Source organism: Mercenaria mercenaria, chromosome 3, assembly GCF_021730395.1.
Source record: "Mercenaria mercenaria strain notata chromosome 3, MADL_Memer_1, whole genome shotgun sequence".
In the NCBI taxonomy this organism is placed as follows: Eukaryota; Metazoa; Mollusca; class Bivalvia; order Venerida; family Veneridae; genus Mercenaria; species Mercenaria mercenaria.
Window position 1 is genome coordinate 73,575,829 of NC_069363.1, and position 21,046 is coordinate 73,596,874.

General features: G+C 36.1%; 1 protein-coding gene across 6 annotated transcripts in view; it reads left to right on the forward strand.

The window, feature by feature from the left end:
* Nucleotides 1–18,267, forward strand: part of LOC123524401 (fibropellin-1-like) — an 88,646-nt gene extending 70,379 nt beyond the window's left edge. For 5 of the 6 annotated variants that reach the window (XM_045302570.2, XM_045302571.2, XM_045302569.2 and 2 more), the window contains exons 3-5: nt 443–628; nt 1,757–1,864; nt 3,513–4,493. In XM_045302570.2, the coding sequence (XP_045158505.2) occupies nt 443–628; nt 1,757–1,864; nt 3,513–3,637 (419 nt within the window). In that variant the 3' untranslated portion in view covers nt 3,638–4,493. Of the gene's footprint in view, nt 1–442; nt 629–1,756; nt 1,865–3,512; nt 4,494–17,405 lie in introns of those variants that run through there. The other variant, XM_045302574.2, reaches the window with a different exon arrangement.
* Nucleotides 18,268–21,046: the final 2,779 nt, after the last annotated feature.

Here is a 21,046-nt window from a genome sequence, read left to right on the forward strand (position 1 = left end):
TCGAAATATTATACGGGTATAAAAATAACAGCGGAACGCAGTTCGTTGGTGTCATTCAAGATATAATAGCTGGGACAATTTATAAGGAACTTAGGAGAGTACATGATAAATGAAAATAATATGCAGAATAAAGGAATCCAGTAAATGTGGTTTCAAGTAAGGAAAGACTGACCTTCAAATGATAAAGTAGTAATCCTTTCTATTTGCAACTTATTTTATACACCAGTCGAAATTGTGTAACGGTCAATAATCAAAACCATTTATTTTGAGTTTTGACCGGCACGCCATTCAATAAGTATTTAATTTCATGACATCAGAAATAAATTTTCAGTTTAGTTTTTTTCAGATTTTGGCTTTACCCTAACAAGCATATATTAAATATAGGCCTGACATTTAGCACAGAACTGTATAGGGGGTAATATAAATTGTTCGTACTTTTAAGGAATAAACTGCACACTTGACGACCCATGCTTACCAAGGAAGACAAACTGTCCAAAAGGAAGCTTATGTTTTGGAGAGTGTGATCCGAACGTTATCTGTGAGGGTGCCACAGGGTACGCCCATTGTAGAGGTTGTGTCGCTGGTTGGACTGGCATGCATTGTGAGAAAGATATCGACGAATGTGCAGGTTTGTTTCCTTTTAAAGTTGTTTATATTCACGTTAGTGTTACTGTTATAAATGTAAGAAAAGGAAGGCCAATCCGATTTCTTTTTTTTAACTATCTAATATGGTTTCCCTAGATGATACTCTTTTTGCATACCTTACAGAGGGTTTCTGGTGCTTTTTACAAGTGACGGTAGATGATACCGTCCTGTGGAGGATCCCATAACGAACTACATTTATAGATTGATTTATTTGTGTTAGGTGAAACAGGATAAAAATCAATCAAAAACGCTCAAAAGTTGCACTTTGAAACTTAAAGTAAAGTTCACGATTAAAAAAAAGATTATTATACGAGAAATAACGTACACTAACGTATGTTTACAAAGCTGACTTTGAGATGATAGTATTAAAAGAAAGTCATTCGTTTTACTTTATTCCTTTTATTATTTGTATAATAGGGTGCATGGAAACGATTATATCATTTGAAATAGTTGCCGATGGAAATATCTGGCTCTAGTGTAAAGATTTTTGAGGTAGCTCTAATTCGGCAGGGCATTGTTATCACCTTAACAGTTACTCGCGGGGTTCAGTTAGTTTTAGCTGTGAACAAAAATCCAAAATTCACATGATTAGCTATAAGGAACAACTTGTTGTTTTGTAATTATTATTACATTGAAAATACGTACGCATGAACGCTTTTAACTGATCTGACGAATTCAGATGTCGAGTAAGTTTGGCCATTTTTGCCGCCCACGTAATGCGTGACTCGATGTTCGGTGGTCCAATAGACAACGTTATAAGGCCAGTTTGCCCATTCAAATATTCTATGGTAGATATTGAAGCAGACAGCGGGAACAAGTAAGGCTAAAAACAGGTTCGCTCTGATGTTTCAAAATACACACCGACTGTTTTGAAACCTCTGCTTACCAAAATTCCGGCAGTATAAATTTTCCTAAAATGAAGTCAAATTAAATGCAGGTATTACTTTCGGGCTCAGGGCATGTCAGTTTTTTCCCCTGATGATGTCAGCCCTTTGTTTATTTAGGTGGACATGCATAAAGCCGTTTATTTTATCTCTCACATATGGAAAAAAAGCAATGTTCAAATGTGATATATTTATATAAAAAAAACTTGGTTTACTTTATGTTTCAGATGCGATAAATCCATGTTTAAATGGTGGTACATGTATAAATGCCAGAGGAGATTTTAGATGCACGTGTAAAGAAGGATGGACTGGGAAAGTTTGCGACTGTGAAAAAGGTTTGTATAATTCAGAAGTTAACTAGTCAGTGGTAATTTATTTGGGTTATTTGCATTGACTGCAATATATCAGTGAAACTACTTATTGAAATCTACGTTTATATAAATACAGCGGCTGCAGATTTTTTGTGCCTGTCTTATCAAACTACATTAGCTCGACTATTCGAAGAATAGGGGAGCTATCCTACTCGCCCCGGCGTCGGCGTTAGCGTGAGCGTCACACAAATGTTAAAGTTTGCGTACCACCCCAAATATTTTCAAAGTCCATTGAGATATTGCTTTCATATTTTGCATATTTGTTTACTATCATGACCCCATTCTGTAAACAGGAGCAGACAACTCTATCAAGCATTTTGACTGAATTATGGCCCCTTTTCGACTTAGAATATGCTTATTGTATTGTTAAAGTTTGCGTACCACCCCAAATATTTTCAAAGTCCATTGAGATATTGCTTTCATATTTTGCACACTTGTTTACCATTATGACCCCAGTCTGTAAACAGGAGCAGACAACTCTATCAAGCATTTTGACTAAATTATGACCCCTTTTCGGCTTAGAATATGCTTATTATAATGTTAAAGTTTGCATACCACCCCAAATATTTTCAAAGTCCATTGAGATATTGCTTTCATTTTTTGCATACTTGTTTACCATCATGACCCCAGTCTGTAAACAAGTGCAGACAACTCTATCGAGTATTTTGACTGAATTATTGTCCCTTTCGACTTAGAATATGCTTATTGTAATGTTTAAGTTTGCATACCACCCCAAATATTTTCAAAGTCCATTGAGATATTGCTTTCATATTTTGCATACTTGTTTACCATCATGACCCCAGTCTGTAAACAAGAGCAGACAACTCTGTCAAACATTTTGACTGAATTATGGCCCCTTTTCGACTTAGAATATGCTTATTGTAATGTTAAAGTTTTACTCATAGCTTATATTATACTATCAAGCACTGAGAATAGTCGAGCGCGTTGTCAACTGACAGCTCCTGTTAGTAAATGCAGATGCATGTAATTTACGTAACGATGGTATGATATCTATAACAAGAGATTTTAAACTTCATGCATGATGCATGATTTCATTTGGCTTGTCCGCATACATAAGAGCAAAGCATGCTGGTTACTCGATGTGCATTGTAACTTTATAATATCTTTTAAGAATGTCACTTTTTGTTTTATGATAAAATTTAACAATTAATTTGCACTAAATTTGAGATATTACATAGTAAACATTAAACTATGTTTTAGACGGAAGGTTGGTTGATGCTTACCGCGTTACATACTTGAGACAGACATTCTGTTATGATTGTTCATAATTACGGTTGTTAAGAAACGAATATCATGACAAGTATCTGACAAAAATCTTTTAGGGACATCTATTGAAGATTGTCTCCTAATTATTGTTTTCTTTCTTTCTTTATGTCATCATCATCATCATCATCATCATCATCATCATCACCACCACCACCAACAACAACAACACCACCGTTATCATCACCATCTTCTTACTCTGTGTCGTCGTCGTAGTCACAACCATCACCATTATCTGCTATTACTTTTAAATTATAATACGTATCAGAAATATAACTTCTGTTAACATAGTTACCGTCCTTATATTTTTGTTTCGTTTGTCCTATAGGAACTTCGTGCGAGATAGAGGAGTCAAAAACAGATACTACAAAGGACGGAAAAGGGGCACAACTCATGTGCAACATCTTTGTTTTGTTTGCTTCTTTAATTACATATATAACGTGGACAGTTTAGACATAACCCATTTCACTTTGTAAGTTTGTACGAATGAAAAGTTAGGAAGAAATTGACATTCAAATGAGGTATAGGCACTTTAGAACGCAAGCATTACTTTAGGACATGCTAAAGAGAGTTAAATGATGTTTTTATGACCAACAGAAGCATTTGTTTAATAATTATAGAAAAGTAGTAAAAGAAGTGTTTAGTGCGAATACTTACTGCTTGAACCAGATAGTTTTACATTTAAGCATATTGTTGACCTGAATTTGAAGTAAGGAGGGAAAAAGACAGTGCTTTTCTGAAAACGATTTTTCTTATATATTTTATTCAAAGACAGGATTCACTACAGCGCAAGTTCTTATTGTTCAACTGACGCTTATACAAAGGGACATAATGCATTTAATATTTTGTTTAAATGTACGCGAGGTTGTCAGTATGAGAAGCAGTGAGATGGCATGAGCAGACATAGTACAAACAGAAAAATCTCTAAAGATAATGTATATTGATATACAGTGTTTTCATTATAACATCTTACTTATATAAGTGACTTTCACGAATGATTAAAAGCAATGAATTTAACTTATGTTCTAGCTGCCAAAAGAAAGGTTTACAAGATATGCATATGATTTTCTTAAAGTCATCGAGAACACACATATTGTCAGTAAAACAATATGTATCAACTGATAGAAAATGAATATTTGTATATATTTGCAGCGTTCTTATCTTTCTATGTGTGCATGAATGCATGTTTCAGTGTACTAGTACTTTTTTCAAATTTGTCATATGTATTGCCTGTTGATATTTGATAAAGGAAGTGACATTGTAGACACTGATAATATAGTACATAGCTACAGAATTGATGTAAGTATTAGTAACTGTTTATTTTTATTTACCTTTTTTTATCAAACATTGACGTTAAAAATACAATGTTAATCATACTACTATTATTGGTTTGCGTTAACTTTACCAACATTTTTGTTATACGAGAAGTTCGAAGTTTTTCAGCTTTAAGATATGTTTAAAAACAGATAAGATGCTATTTAATCTTCAAACGTACATCTGGTTTAATGGTTTTTGCTGTGCTTGGTTTCTGTTGCCTGTCGTATTTTAAGTTCTGTGACCACCCCGTGTCCGTCGGTCATCGTAGGCCGTCGCCAATCGTCTGTCGTTAGATTTTCCCCTAGAAAGTACTTGTCAGAATTGCACAAACCTTGACATGTAGCATCCCGGTGTTGATCTCTTGATTTCTCTCAATTTTGTTCAAATATTCACTTGACTGAATTTAGGAGGCCACCAATTGCAGCTGGGTCGTTTGTTCTGCCCAGGTACACGCCTATGCCTATAACAGTGCTTTGAGAGCCACCTGGGGTCTTACTCTACCATCAAAGCTGGAAAAGTCACCTAAACCACGGCGCCGTGACTCTTAACAGAAACAAAAATAAGTTAGAAACAACTTCAAACGACTCCTTCTCATGAAACACTTGTTGCAGCTTTACTAAACTTAGTCTGTAACATCCTTCGATAGATCTTTCTGAAGTTTGTTCAAACAGTTGCACTTGACTGCAATTATGTGCATGCTAGGGTTTAAATTAGAAAAACCTTCGTAACAAATTCTTCTTAAGAACGAATAGATGGATCTTTACCAAAACCTGGTATGGACGTCTCTCGATTTGGTCCTGGTGATTCAACTTGATTGCGTTGGTTGTCCCAGAGTGAAAAACAAACAGAAAAAAGAACTTGTAACGACTTCTCATGAACTATTTTTGGGATCTTTACCAAACATGGTCTGAAATCGCCTTGGATGGACCTTTCTTACATTTGCTAAGGAAACCCTTTATAATTGACAACTTCGTCAGCAGCATCATTACCAGAACCTTTCTCAAAGATTAAATGCTTCATCTTGTTGTACTGAGATTTATGTTTATTTATGAATTATTGTCACATAATATTTATGTTTCACTATCTTCGTGAAATGAACCAAAAAAATTATATTGTCATTTCATATTTTTGTTGTGATGCGATACATCTTTTTACTTTATTGAAGATAATACCATTTATCAGGCCCACCACAGCTATCTTTAGGGAGTTGTAGGTATAGGTATTATTTCTCTATTGGAAAACATCTGTTATTGTTAGGACAGGAAATAGTATCTTTAGTTGCTTGTCCTATACGTTTTATATTATATTCTGATCTATGTATTGCCTTTTACGGGTTTCTTGAACACTTTTACTCTTGACAAAGAGCAATGTTATGATATTGCACTTTTTAAGTATAAAATAGGTGATAAATGAATCAAATTACACAAGGAAATTAAACATCAATATATTGGCATCAACAATATTCTTGTCCAGAATTTCATCTTATGCCAGTTAAGTTTTCATAATTAACGTCTAAAGCTATTGGAAGTTAAATGGATATACAGTGAGTTTATAAAACTATTAAATCGAAATAAGCCATTACCTTATCTTTCAGTATTTCAAATGCGTTCGGTTTAAAGACATTTTTATGTTTTTCATTTTTTTGATGGAAGCTTGTGAACATACTGGCTAAAAATGTAGTGATTATTCATCATAGTTGATATTGAATTAAAGTTAGCAGCATAGACTGTCAAGACATTGTAACTTGAACAAAACTAAATGAGTTTTTTTATGAATAAAAATCATACATAATAAAATCAAAATGAGTTTTAAGTGTTGCACATTTCATTACCTTTCTTGAACAGACTGGATCAAACCGAGTCTGCTATTATTCTGTTTGGTTGCATTCTATGCTTCCAAAGGATCTTTTTTACGGATTTTATTAAAGACATAGGGAAGCGGAGATTGTTAACATTCACAGTGTTGGATAAACAAAAATGTGAAAGCAAAATTCTTAAAGTAAATATATGTCCTAAAATATAAAATAAATTACAAATAATTAAGAAATGTTAGTTCAAAAAGAAAATAAAAACACAAAAAGGCTAGATTGAAACAACTGTAGTAGTCGAGAGACTGAACATTGGAAAATAAAAAAAAAGACTATTAAAGCCAATGACTGATTGATTGAAAAGCATTATAATTATCGCAGAAATTTCTGATAAAGCGTTGAATAATGCATTTGAAATCACAATTAATATTCTACCAGAGGGATCATGATTTCGGATTGGGCAAACAATATTGTCTTTCATAGAATGTAGCTGCTGTGAGTAGAATGTATGAATATGATTCGTGCAACAGGGAAATTGAAAATTCAAAACTGCTCATAGATTTTAAGATATGAATTTCCCTTGGATTTAAAAGTGTTTTTTAACATCAACATATGTGAGCGGAATAGGGCCATCGTGGCCCTTTTGTTGTATTGACCCGATTTTCAAAAGACTCTATTTTGTGTCATTCACTTAAAATTATATGTATTTGAGGACCATATCATTTACACAAATTTCAAATGATCTTACACAAGTCTGTTTGAGTGACAATTTTTCAGTGAATATGCAGTGAAAGAGGAAAACAATTTATATTAATTAGAACCGAACTTGTACCTTAAATATTAGTATCATTATTAAATGATATTGAAGTTATTAAAATGTTTCTAGTCTCATACATACATATTGCAGTTTTTACATAGATGCTAAAAAGAGCGATATGATGCAATACACTATGCATACGAATTTCCATCTCGATATTCCATCAGACCGAGATGCTGTCAGATATAAAATTGTATTTCAGTGTGAATGGACCAACCCATGCCCGCGGTCATACATTAGATGTTGTAATAACCAGGAACGATAGCAAAATGATATCAGGTGTCGAGGTCATCGATTCAGGTCTTTGTGACAATATTGGTAATATTTCACAAGACCACTATGCAATTCATTTCAACGCCTGTGTCACAAAACCAGCTCCGGGGCAGAGGCCGGTTTCTTTTCGGAAATTACGCTCTATTGACGTAAGTTATTTCAAACAAGACATCTCAGCGTCCTTTGCACTAAATACGTTTCCAGAAGGCACAGACGTGGATCAGCTAGTGAATGCATATTCAAATGGATTATTCTTACTGATAGATAAACATGCTCCTTTACGCACAAAAATTTCAGTCCTTCGACCTAGCTGTCCGGGGTTTATAGACGAACTTCATGAGGCTAAACACTTAAAACGCAAGCTTTAGCGGAAATGGTGTACATCTAAACTAACAATCGACCATCAACTTTATAGACCAACGTGCTACTGTAAATCAACTCCTGTATCAGGTCCGAACCGACTACTTCTCCGATAAGGTAAAGTCGTGTGGCACTGACCACAAAGAAAACCAAAAGTCTAATGGGAGACAGTCATGATGCTGCCCGTCCCTCCAACTCGTCCTCAAAGACACTTGCTAGGAAGTGTAGTGTCTTTTACATCAAGAGAATTGAAAACATTAGGAATGACATTATTTGCTCTGTTGCAATGAAAATATAGCTTTTGTATTAAGACTCTGAACTAGAATTTGAGAGTATTCGCTGCCAAATAGGTTGAGTAGTTAGGACGGGATGAAGGTCTTAATTTGGTGAAGAATTGAAAGCCAAACTGCTTGTGATTCAACAGATTTGCATTGTTCAGAACACTAGGAAGTAGCAAACTGTCTTAATGATTTGGCACCAGCAACGGCAGAGGTAAAACAAATCATACAAAAATCTCCAAAACGAATCTTGTGAACTTGACCGTTTACCAACATGGCTTTTGAAGAAATGTCTTGATGAGCTCTTGCCGTTGATAACAAACATTATCAATACATCAATGGAATTAGGTTATGTACAAATGTGCTAGGATAAGACTCCTTCTTAAGAAACCAGGTCTTGTACCAAATATTCTCAAAAACTACAGACATATGTCTAATCTCCCTTTGATTTAAATTTTTTTAGAAAAGATGGTAGATGCGCGTCTTGAGCGACACTTTAGTGACAATAAGCTACACGAGGGACTGCAGTCTCCATACAGAAAGTTTCATTTAACTGAGTCGGCTTTGATAAAAGTACAGAATGACATCCTCGCATCTCTTGACCAAAATTCTGTAACAGTCCTTGTGCTACTCGATCTGTCTGCAGCTTTCGATACGATTGACCACCAACCACAGACTCGAACATCATTTTGGAGTCACAGACAAAACACTTGCATTGGTGTCATCATATCTTAGTGACGGCTGTCAAACTGTATACGTTGAATGGTGAGTTGTCGACGTCCATGTTGATGAAATACAGTGTACCCAAGAGATCAGTACTTGGTCCAAAGAACTATATCATGTACACTAAACCCGTGGGTGCCATATGCAGACGTCATGAACTTCTTCGTCATTTCTACGCCGATGACTCTCAATTATACCTGTCCTTTAAGCCGATAAAGTCCGTGGCTAGAAGTGAGGCTTTGCATCGCATTAAGAGCTGTCTGGCTGAAATTTTCATGTGGATGCATTGCAACATGCTGAAGCTCAATGCTGATAAAACGGAAGTAATGTTGTTACATCAAAGCATAACTCAAAGAACATTGATGACGTCTCTGTGAAGGTCAGTGTCTTTGTAATAAAATCCACAAAGTGTGTTAGGAATCTTGGTGCAGTATTTGACAACAGTATGTATATGGAACAACAAGTCAACTCTGTGTGCTGGGCTGGTTATGCACAACTACGCAGAATACCGGTAGGCCACATCCGACTGTATCTTAACAGTGATGCGACAAAGATAGGTTAGACTACTGTAATGCCTTGTTAAGTGGTATTCCAAACAGCACATTAACAAGTTGCAACATGTCCAGAACACGGCAGCTCGCGTCGTCACTAAGACGCCGCGTCGCAATCATATAACATCGGTTCTGAATGAGTTCCATTGGTTGCCAGTGAAATACAGGATGCAGTACAAGATTCTGATCCATACTTTTAAGACTTTACACAATCAGTCACCTGCCTATATAAGGGATATGATAAAAGTGTTTAAACCGGTCACAAGACACGCTATCACTGGCTATGCCAAAAACTAAAACCATGATGTATGGCAATAGTAGCTTCGTTCACTGTTCAAGCTTTGGAACTCCTTTCCCGTCAAGACCAGGGAAGCTCACACGCTAGCTGCTTTCAAAAGCCTGCTAAAAACCCACTTCTTTGTACAACATTTCGTTAACTGATCGGTACATTTTTTATCCTAAGTTCACTTAAATACTTTTAGATATGTATGCATGTTTGTCTTGTTTTATCTATATGTTTTACATTCATGATTTTTGTTAATGTGGAATGCATTTTTTGTTTGTGTTGAATACGTATTTGTTTGTATTGTTTGCAGTTTATTCTGTAAAGCACTTTTGAACGTGTATATGTGCATGAAAAGAGTGCTATATAAATGTGGTATAATAATTATAATAATACAATTAATACAATAGATTTGTGTATATGCGTAAGCAGAAGCCCGAGGGATTGTTCGGTTTCAGTCACCAACATATCCCAATGGCTTCTGCAGAAGTTGACAAAACAAACGTGTAATACTGCTATTCTACAACAAAACATCATACAAGTACTAAATGTATCGTTATCATAGGTTGCCGTGATATCCGGTAAAATTTCTAATTACCATTTTGTTATTCTTAGTCAGAGACTACCAACAACGTACTCATATACCTAAGAGTAAAGTAATGATTATTCCGTTCTGTTGGTTAGTAATGAAACCAAATCTAAGAAGTGAACATTTTTACAGTATTTCGTTATACAATTTGACAATATTTGCTTTATTCGATGTTTATTGAAAAAAAAGTTTCATGAAAAGGTTTTCTCCGGCCATGTCCACAGACACTTGGTGTTCGGACCCCCACCCACCCCACTCTCCACCGCCCCTGGTTATATATAAGTTAAGCCAATATTTTTTAGCATTTTACCATGTATTGAACATAGGTGACGATCATAAAACGCATCATGTAACATTTTAGCGTGTTTTAAAAAAATGTATTTTTACCATCAATGTTCTCAATATTCCAAGATTTGACACAACGCACGGACACTAGGGAAACCATAGCTAATTAAATTTTTAAATTAACCCTTACCAATGAATCACTTGTATCAATCGACGGGTCTGTTACCATTCTGTCAAATGACACCGGTCCTGACAACTGTCATTCGTATTCCGACGAGAAATCAATAAATATTATAAATCAATCAATTTCAATTTTATGGAACACTTCCCTGCGAATTTATCCCTGCTTTGTACTGCGCATATCGTTGCCGGGTACCAAAATTAATACCGTTACGACTACATTATACCGGATCATCGCTTCCGCAAGTGTAACACGAGGTTTGTTTACATAACGGAAAAACCTGTTTCTTTGCACCTTGGACGGGTATTTCTATCGAAGCACTCCAAGAAAAAACGTAGAAAATTTAAAGATCAAACAGAAAAGGTGTCCTCTAGAGTGTTAAGAAGACTTTTTCTGTTATTTGAGCAAGTGACCTATTTTTTTTTACCAAAGGTAGTACAGTTTTAAACTTGTAACATTTATTGAGACAAATATTCTGACAAAGTTTCACAAAGATGACATGATAGGAAAAATATTGCCTTTTAGAGTGTTAACAAGACTTTCCTATCAATTGTCCTGGTGACCTAGTGTTTGACTGAACATGATCCCCTAACAAACTCGTCTAAGAAATTATTGAGGTAATATTCTGACTAATACTCATTACAATTGTGCTAAGATTGTGACCTCTACGTTGTAATAGTCTGATTGTTGGCGAATGGACGACAGGCACAGGGTGATAACTCAGTTGAGCTAAAATCCGTGATGCCAGAAAATAAAAAAGTTCCCTACAAAATGAGAGCTAATATACGAAAACTGTTAGTAACAAAGCAATTGATAACACCGATGGATGCTTCCCTCAGCAATTATCCCAAAGGGGTTGGAGGGGGGGGGGGGGGGGGGGAGCAGTTAAAAACAGGGTTATATTTAGTTATGGTTATTAGTTATTGCACTGCACTCGTCCTCAATTTGTTCTACAACAATTTAAACTTTAAAAAATATATATCTCTAATATTTAAGAATAAAGTTGTTAACAAAAATCGAGGTAATTAAAAATGAGGCCTTGATTCTAAGTTACTTCACTTCCTCTCACTGACCTGTATTCATAAATGTGTAAAGTATTGAGTCAATATTTTATGTACTTAGTTTATACTAATTTGTTTTAGCTCGATTGTGATCAAAGCTTCAAGCTTATTGGAACCACTCTTGAGTCCGCTTCCTGGAAAAACCAGTACTGTTGTCATGCCACTTATATTAAACAATAAAAACACTTCAAAATTACTTGAATTACCTACAACTTACAAATGCAGAATGTGCACATCCATATGCAATTCAATCCCTTCAAGTGTTAAGTTGTTCGCGTCGAATAAAAAATACCCTGTCACTATCGTCTACATGCATTTATTATTTTACTGCCACACTAACATGTCAACGTCTCTGAAAAGGGTTGAACGGTAGGACAGGACAGGTATCTTCATATATACATAAACCTCAAGGTCTGTGTGTCGTCCACGTTTTTAGCCCACCATCATCAGATGATGGGCTATTCAAATCACTCTGTGTCCGTGTTCCGTCGTCCTTCCGTCCGTTAACAATTTCTCGTTATCGCATCTCTTCATAAACTACTAGGGGGATTTTGACCAAACTTTGTCAGAATGATGTATTGGTACCCTAGTTGTGTCCTCCTGAAAATTAGACTGGTTCAACAATTTTTGAGTGAGTTATGGCCCTTTGTTTATTTCTATAATTTACTTAGATTTGTATAGGGAAAAATTTTGAAAATCTTCTTGTCCAAAACCACAGAACCTAGGGCTTTGATATTTGGTATGAAGCATCATCTAGTGGTCCTCTACCAAGATGATTCAAATTATTTCCCTTGGGTCTAATATGGCCCCGCCCTGGGGGTCACATGGTTTATATAGACTTATATAGGGAAAATCTTTGAAAAACCTCTTGTTCAAAACCACAGGGCTTAGGGCTTTGATATTTTGTATGTGACATCATCTAGTGGTCTTCTACTAAGATTGTTCAAATTATCTCCCTAGGGTCAAATATGGCCCCGCCCCGGGGGGGGGGGGGGGGGGGTCACATGGTTTACATAGACTTATATAGGGAAAAACTTTGAAAATCTTCTTGTCCAAACCACAAATCCTAGGGCTTTGGCATTTGTAATGTAGCATCATCTAGTGGTTCTCTACCAAATTTGTTCAAATTATCCCCCTAGGGTCAAATATGGCCCAGCCCCGGGGGTCACATGGTTCATATAGACTTATATAAGGAAAAGCTTTTAAAATCTTCTTGTCAATAACCTACAACATTCAAATTTGGACCACATGTATGGTTTTGAGTGGCAAGATGAACCTTGACATGAGTTGACCTTGATTTTGACCTAGTCACCTACTTTCACATTTCTGTAGCTACAGCCTTCAAATTTGGACCACATACATAGTTTTGTGCACTGAAAAAAACTTTGACCTTGACATTGACCTAGTGACCTACTTTCACATTTTTGAAGGTACAGGCTTCAAATTTGGACCACATGCATAGTTTCGTGTTCCGAAATGAAATTTGACCTTGATTTTGACCTAGTGACCTACTTTCACATTTCTCGAGCTACAGCCTTCAAACCCGCCCGCTTAGCTCAGTAGGTAGAGCGTCGGTCTACGGATCGCGGGGTCGCGAGTTCGATCCTCGGGCGGGGCGTGTGTTCTCCGTGACTACTTGATAAACGACATTGTGTCTGAAATCATTAGTCCTCCACCTCTGATTCATGTGGGAAAGTTGGCAATTACTTGCGGAGAACAGGTTTGTACTGGTACAGAATCCAGGAACACTGGTTAGGTTAACTGCCCGCCGTTACATTACTGAAATACTGTTGAAAAACGGCGTTAAACCCAAAACAAACAAACAAACAGCCTTCAAATTTGGACCACTTGCATAGTTTTGTGTACCGAAATGAACTTTGACCTTAAGATTGACCTAGTGACCTACTTTCACATTTCTCGAGCTACAGCCTTCAAATTTGGACCACTTGCATAGTTTTGTGTACCGAAATGAACTTTGACCTTGAGATTGACATAGTGACCTACTTTCACATTTTTGAAGGTACAGGCTTCAAATTTGGACCACATGCATAGGATTGTGTACCGAAACAAACTTTGACCTTGACATTGACCTAGTGACCTACTTTCACATTTTTGAAGGTACAGGCATTAAATTTGGACCACATGCATAGATTTGTGTTCTGAAGTGTAATTTGACCTTGATTTTGACCTAGTGACCTACTTTCACATTTCTCAAGCTACAGCCTTTAAATTTGGACCACTTGCATAGTTTTGTGTACCGAAATAAACTTTGACCCTAAGATTGACCTAGTGACCTACTTTCAAATTTCTCAAACTACAGCCTTCAAACATGATGCACATGCATAGTTTTGTGTACAAAGAACTTTGTCCTTGAAATTGATCTAGTGACCTACTTTCACATTTCTCAAGCTACAGCTTTCGAATTTGGACCACATGCACAGTGTTGTGTACGCAAATGAAATTTGACCTTGAGCTAGTCAATAAGTCTTGAAATTTGGAACACTAAAAAATGGCGCATTGGTGGGCGCCAAGATCACTCTGTGATCTCTTGTATATTGATGCAACGAAAAAGTAGAGCTTAATTTCACAGATATGCAATAATATATATTTTATGAATAGGAGAATGTTTAAGATTTTTAAAACATTATAAAGTACTTACCAAGATATGGAATTACGCGCTTTCCACATTTTCTGCCCGTTTACCGTCGGTCACAAAATTGGACTATCGGCGACTGTAAGAAGTGATGATCTGGTTTAACACAGTCGTAAGCGTATTAATTTTGGTACCCGGTTAATGACATGCGCTATACAAAGCGAGAGTCCAGCGCAAGCAAGTGTTCCCATCGTTCGTGCGTTGTTTCAAATCTTGTGATATTGAGAGCATTGATGGTAAAAAATACATTTTTTAAAACACGCTGAAATGTTACACAATGCGTTTTATGACCGTCACTTATGCTCAATACATGGTAAAATGCAAAAGAAAATATTGGCTAAACTTAACTAGGGGCGGGGGAGACTCATGTGGGTGGAGGAGAGTGGGGTGGGTGGGGGTCCGAACCCCAAGTGTCTGTGTCCATGTTATTACTCTTGGAACTAGGATTGATATACATGTAGAGAGGCTTCTTGGCCAAGTGGTTATGGCCGCTGACTTCTAATCATTGCCCCTCGTTGCTGTTGTTGCGCTTGAGGTGAAGAGTTCTTCATGTGAGGAAACCATCCAGCTGTCTTACGGAAGGCCGGAAGTTATACTTATGTGCCTCTCCGTGATTAAATAATGTTTGGATGGGAATCTGGGGTCTCCCTTTAAAGTTGCCATAAGACCAACACTTGTGTGGGAGTGATGTTAAACCCAACAGCAATAACAAAAAGATATACAAATGTTTCAATATATTGAAAGACATGCATGCCATATTGTAATAATGAAAGTCTATAAGAAAACAATAAGTGCTGCAGGCACGTAGGAAGCAATTTCAGAGTGAAGTGGGGGTGGGGGGGGGGGGGGGGGGGGGGGGGGGGGGCACACATTTTGAAAATCAGCCAACCTATAACAGACCCAGATCAAAGAAACGTTAAACAACGTTTTTTTCTAAAACAATTACAAAACTGCAGGACACAGTTAAAATTGATTCGCTGTCAAACAATTGCTAAGATAATTACCTTAATGAATTGGTCAAATTATTTATGGGTGTGTGGGGTGCTTTAAATACCAATAACCAGGTCGCACAAATTAACGATATACCAAAAACAAAACATGTATTCAATGTTTTAAAAGGGTATTGATAATTCATATTTCTCTTTATAACAAACATTACATTAACGACACTTTTAGCCCAACATCATCAGATGATGGGCTATTCAAATCACTCTGAGTCCGTGGTCTGTCGTCCGTTAACAATTTCTCGTTATCGCATCTCCTCAGAAACTACTAGGGGGATTTTGACCAAACTTCAATCATTTCCCTTGGATCAAATATGGCCCCGCCCCAGGGGGTCACATGGTTTATATAGACTTATATAGGGAAAAACTTTGAAATACTTCTTGTCCGAAACCACGGGGCCAAGGGCTTTGATATTTTGTGACATCATCTAGTGGTCCTCTACTAAGATTTTTAAAATTATCCCCCTAAGGTCAAATATGGCCCAGCCCTGAGGTCACATGGTTTACATAGACTTATATAGGGAAAAACTTTGAAAATCTTCTTGTCCAAACCACAAAGACTAGGGCTTTGATATTTGTAATGTAGCATTATCTAGTGGTTCTCTACCAAGTTTGTTCAAATAATCCCCTTAGGGTCAAATATGGTCCCGCCCCGGGGTCACATGGTTCATATAGACTTATATAGGGAAAAGCTTTTTTTCCATCCCCTATAACATTCACATTTGGACCACACGTATAGTTTTGAGTGGCAAGGTGAACCTTGACATGAGTTGACCTTGATCTTAATCTGGTGACCTACTTTTACATTTCTGTAGTTACAACCTTCAAATTTGGACCTCATGCATAGGTTTGTGTACAAACTTTGAGCTTGACATTGACCTACTTTCACATTTCTCAAGCTACAGCTTTCAAAATTTGGACTACATGCATGCCCAGTTCTGTGTAGCGAAATGAACATGAACTTTGACCTTGATTTTGACCTTGAGCTAGTCTTGAAATTCCGAACATTGAAAATGGCTCAATGATGGGCGCCAAAATCACTCTGTGATCTCTTGTTCCATATCGTTTACAAAAAGAAAAAAATGGCAAACGGGAACACTATTTCAAAAACAATATTTCTGTACGATCGAAGTACCTGGCTCCAAAGATTTATGTTCGTTTTTTGAAAATATGTTAATACTTCCGAGCATCGTTGACATGATTCCTATAAGCAACTTCATTTAACATGGTGAGTAAGCGAGTAAGCATATAAAATGTCCGGCTTTATGCGCGTTAACGTAGCGGTCTATTATGGGAAAAGCAAAACGTAGATCTATACCCGATGTTCGATCGATATAGCTCTTTTTAAAAAAAAAAAAAACAAAAAAAAAAAAAAAACAAACAAAAAAAACCCCCCAAAATATGCATAAATAGCTGCCTTGTTTATAAATTATATTTACTTAAAGGTGATACATGTCCGGTCCCAGTGAAAAAAAAAGTAGTTTTATGCAAGAATACATAAGTGGATCCATTGAAAAAGGTAGATTTTGCAAGAATTTGAGGTGCATTAATGTTACTGTTAGTAACATTTTGTGTTCTGTTTTGCATTTGGCATTGAAATAAAAATACTAATAGATGATGAGTAAATAATTTATTCTAGAGTTAATTGGCTATTTGTGTATCCCGAACGAATGTATAATATCAATTCGGCACATAAATAAAACTAGTTTCGCGAGTAAAATGAGAAAATTTTGTTTTGTCCATTGAAAAGAAATAAGAAGGTAATATCAAATTCAATTTCACTCAAGACTAACAGATTTAACGTGTTCATTTATGTCTTTGTAGCTAAGGAGGTGGATAATTCTTTAACTTGCAGCACATTATATTACTATTAAGACAAGAACGAACAAGTATACCCGGAAATTAAAAGAAACAATGACACAGTTTTGTCGCTCTGACCCATCATCAATTATCAAACGCAAACATTTAACATTCTGTTAGTCAGAAAATTTGAACGAACGTAAATTGTTTGATTACTGGTGAATGTATTTATATTACAGGGACATCCTGTTACTTGGAGGAGATGGGAAGCGATGGGACGCAGCTGGTTGGCAGCCTCGCATTGTCGGTTGTTTCACTTTTATTATTACGTGTGACTAGGGTGGTCTTAGCTTAACAAAGCTGAAAGAACATATTCAATAAGCGTTTAATATATCTTACAATTTAATTCTAGCATTTCTTTACCGATTATTGGCTTAAAACATTCATATTTTTACGTTTTTACTGCAAAAATTCAGCTTTAAGAGTATTACTTAGATTCGCTTTTTAATTGCGATTTAAAAGGAAATGCTTCTGTTGCTTCAGCTGTAGCGGTTTCTTGAGTTCAGTACATTAAAGACACTCTAAAGAGCCAGACACATTGATTTCAGTATCTATACTGTGTAGCATTAGTTTCTGTATATTTTGACTGTAACAAATTGTAGATTTTGACACAATCGGTAATGAATAGTTTCTTTTTTTGTATCTAATATTTAAGATAAAACATTATATTGCGGAGAAAAATCAAACGAAAACTTAGTAAATTATTAATTTTGTGATGTAAAATTGCTACATTCATCTGTTACATTAAATTTTGTTGAAAGCAAAACTAAAGTAGCAACAACTCATGTCAAATATCGGTAATATGGCACGTTTAAATATCTACAAGACTGATAGTAATTTAGGCGACATAGAGGTATGCGAACAATTATGTTATCTATATTCTATCTTTATTATCTTATATATGTTATTCTTTTCCACAAGGTAAAGATATTTTTATCACTGATATATATCTTTTGGATGCATTTTTGCACAATGTCAGCATTAATCTATAATTGTTTGTTGTTCACTTATTATGCAAATAAAATATTTTATAAAACGATAGTTGTTATCAATTGAGTACATTTTCAACTTCTACCGTATGATATTTCAACCGGCTGATATCAATTTTGAAGTTCTACCTTCGATATTTTCAGTTGTGCTATGTGAATATGATCTTTTATCTGAAATTAAGAGCGAAGATAATCAAACATTCGACTTCTTGAAGTCGCAAGAGAGTAAGCAAATTACTCCAGTGATCAAGATAATCAAACATTCGATTTCTTGAAGTCGCAAGAGAGTAAGCAAATTACTCGAGTGATCAAGATAATCAAACATTCGACTTCTTGAAGTCGCAAGAGGGTAAGCAAATTACTCGAGTGATCAAGATAATCAAACATTCGACTTCTTGAAGTCGCAAGAGGGTAAGCAAATTACTCGAGTGATCAAGATAATCAAAAATTCGACTTCTTGAAGTCGCAAGAGGGTAAGCAAATTACTCGAGTGATCAAGATAATCAAACATTCGACTTCTTGAAGTCGCAAGAGAGTAAGCAAATTACTCGAGTGATCAAGATAATCAAACATTCGACTTCTTGAAGTCGCAAGAGAGTAAGCAAATTACTCGAGTGATCAAGATAATCAAACATTCGACTTCTTGAAGTCGCAAGAGGGTAAGCAAATTACTCGAGTGATCAAGATAATCAAACATTCGATTTCTTGAAGTCGCAAGAGAGTAAGTAAATTACTCGAGTGATCCAGGGTTTATAGTCACCCAAACTTAGAAAGTACAAAGAAAACGAAAAGGGATCACATAAACTGCTCGAGTCAGCTCTGTCGCTCGAACCATTGATGCTGTGGTGAGCGTGTTTCAGTGTATGATATAAATGCAAAAACATTCAGGACAAGCACGAATATCTTTTGATACAACAACGAAACAACGACAACAACAACAAAAGTCAAACGAAGAAAATTAAACATACAACTTTTATGAAATCTTACTTTATGTAGTAGACATAACGGTTTGAAATACGCATACATTTCTGAATATTTCGACATTTCAACATAATGACATTTTTAAAGCCTTATACTAAAAGACATGATTTGTGCTTTGCTGCGACATCCTGTGTTTGCTGAGTTATCTTATTCTGATTAGCGGTTGAAAGAGATAGAGTAAGGAAACCAGTTACTAACAAGACGGTGTTAACCTGTCCATGTCACTTTTCATCAGTGAGCGACATAGACAGTGATCCACAACCAATAAAGCTTGAATGTTGCCATATGCCTTAATTTGAGGGCGATTAAAAAAGACGAAATTCATATCATTCTGAACTCCCACGCAAACTCAGTGGACAGCTCCGGCTGGACATTCAGTACTATGACCATATAATAAAAACAACCCAACCAAACAAAGGAAATGAATGTTTATCGACATTATATTTATGTAATTAAGCTTTTTCATGCTTTCTTTTTATAGAACAGCGTTAACGCATAAAAATATTTATCAGTTAAACGCAAACTTTTCTGTTGGTGAAAAAACACAAACATTTGAAAAAAACCAACATTTTTTTCTCTTAAAACTCAACAGAATGCAGGATTTAGCGTTTAAATTAAGAAAATTCTGCAGGATGAGTCTCTCCCAGCCTGGCCCCTCCAACACTGGAAATACTCCTACGCCCTGGTATTCATACATACAGATATACAATATTGTGTATGTACAATATCCAATTCGATGGTGCACCCAATGCACCAATCTAAGAAAACGGCAAGCGTGTATTTTGGAAAGCCTACAATACATGGCCTCCGAGCATTTTAAAAGGATGTTTTTTCCCCGACCATTCGCCCGTCTATTCCAGTTTTGGCTGGCTATGCCCCTTATGGCTCATTTATCTTTTAGGTATCAATTATACACTGTTATATATATATTGTTCATATATACACATAGCATATTTTAAAACATTTTTTCTTATAAATATATATGACAGAGCTCAAAAATAGGAACTATAATTTGAGTCAAATTTAATCAAAGAGGCTTGCATTTAGCTATTTAATATGTACTTATTAAGGCAAATTACACAATACAGAACACATTTTTGTATCGTGCTTATTAGGTTTTGAATAACAAAAAAAAAATAAAAAAACAACAAAATGATCTGACTCTTATAGAAAGCGAAAAATATCTTGACTCCCATGTAAATTTCCAGCCCTCCCACACCCCCAGAAAATCAAATGGTCGGCCCCTTAGTTATACCCGGTCTTTAAGCCAACAGCTGTGGCTAGGAATGAGCATTGCACCACACTGTGGTTTGTCTGCTTAATATCGTCTCGCATCGCAACGTACTGAAGCCAAAAGCTGAAGAAACAAAGGTAATGTTGTTCACATCAAATCACAGGCACATTGCTGACGTATCGGTGAAGATCACTTACTCTGTGATAAAATCACCAAACGGTATGAGGAATCTTGGAACACTGCAATACTAAAATGAGGATATGGAACACCAAACAGTCTCGAAATGTACAGCTGTGCAGTGACAAGACGATATCTTACCATTCCCAGTGATGCCATAAAATGTCCCTTGACAATTGCACTGTTATCTCACCGTTAGACTCCTGTAATTCCGCAACTGGGCACATCGCAACATGTTCAGAACACAACAGCTGCAGTAGGACGTTCCGCCGCAGTCATAATTTATCCGTATTGAAGAAAGTCCATTGGTTATCCGGGAATATCTAAACAGGATACGGTAGAAAGTCTGACCCACACATATAAGGCTCTACATGATCAGTCTCTAGCCGATAAAAGTGTATTAAACAGACCAGTTAGAAACCGGAAATCAGAAGACACA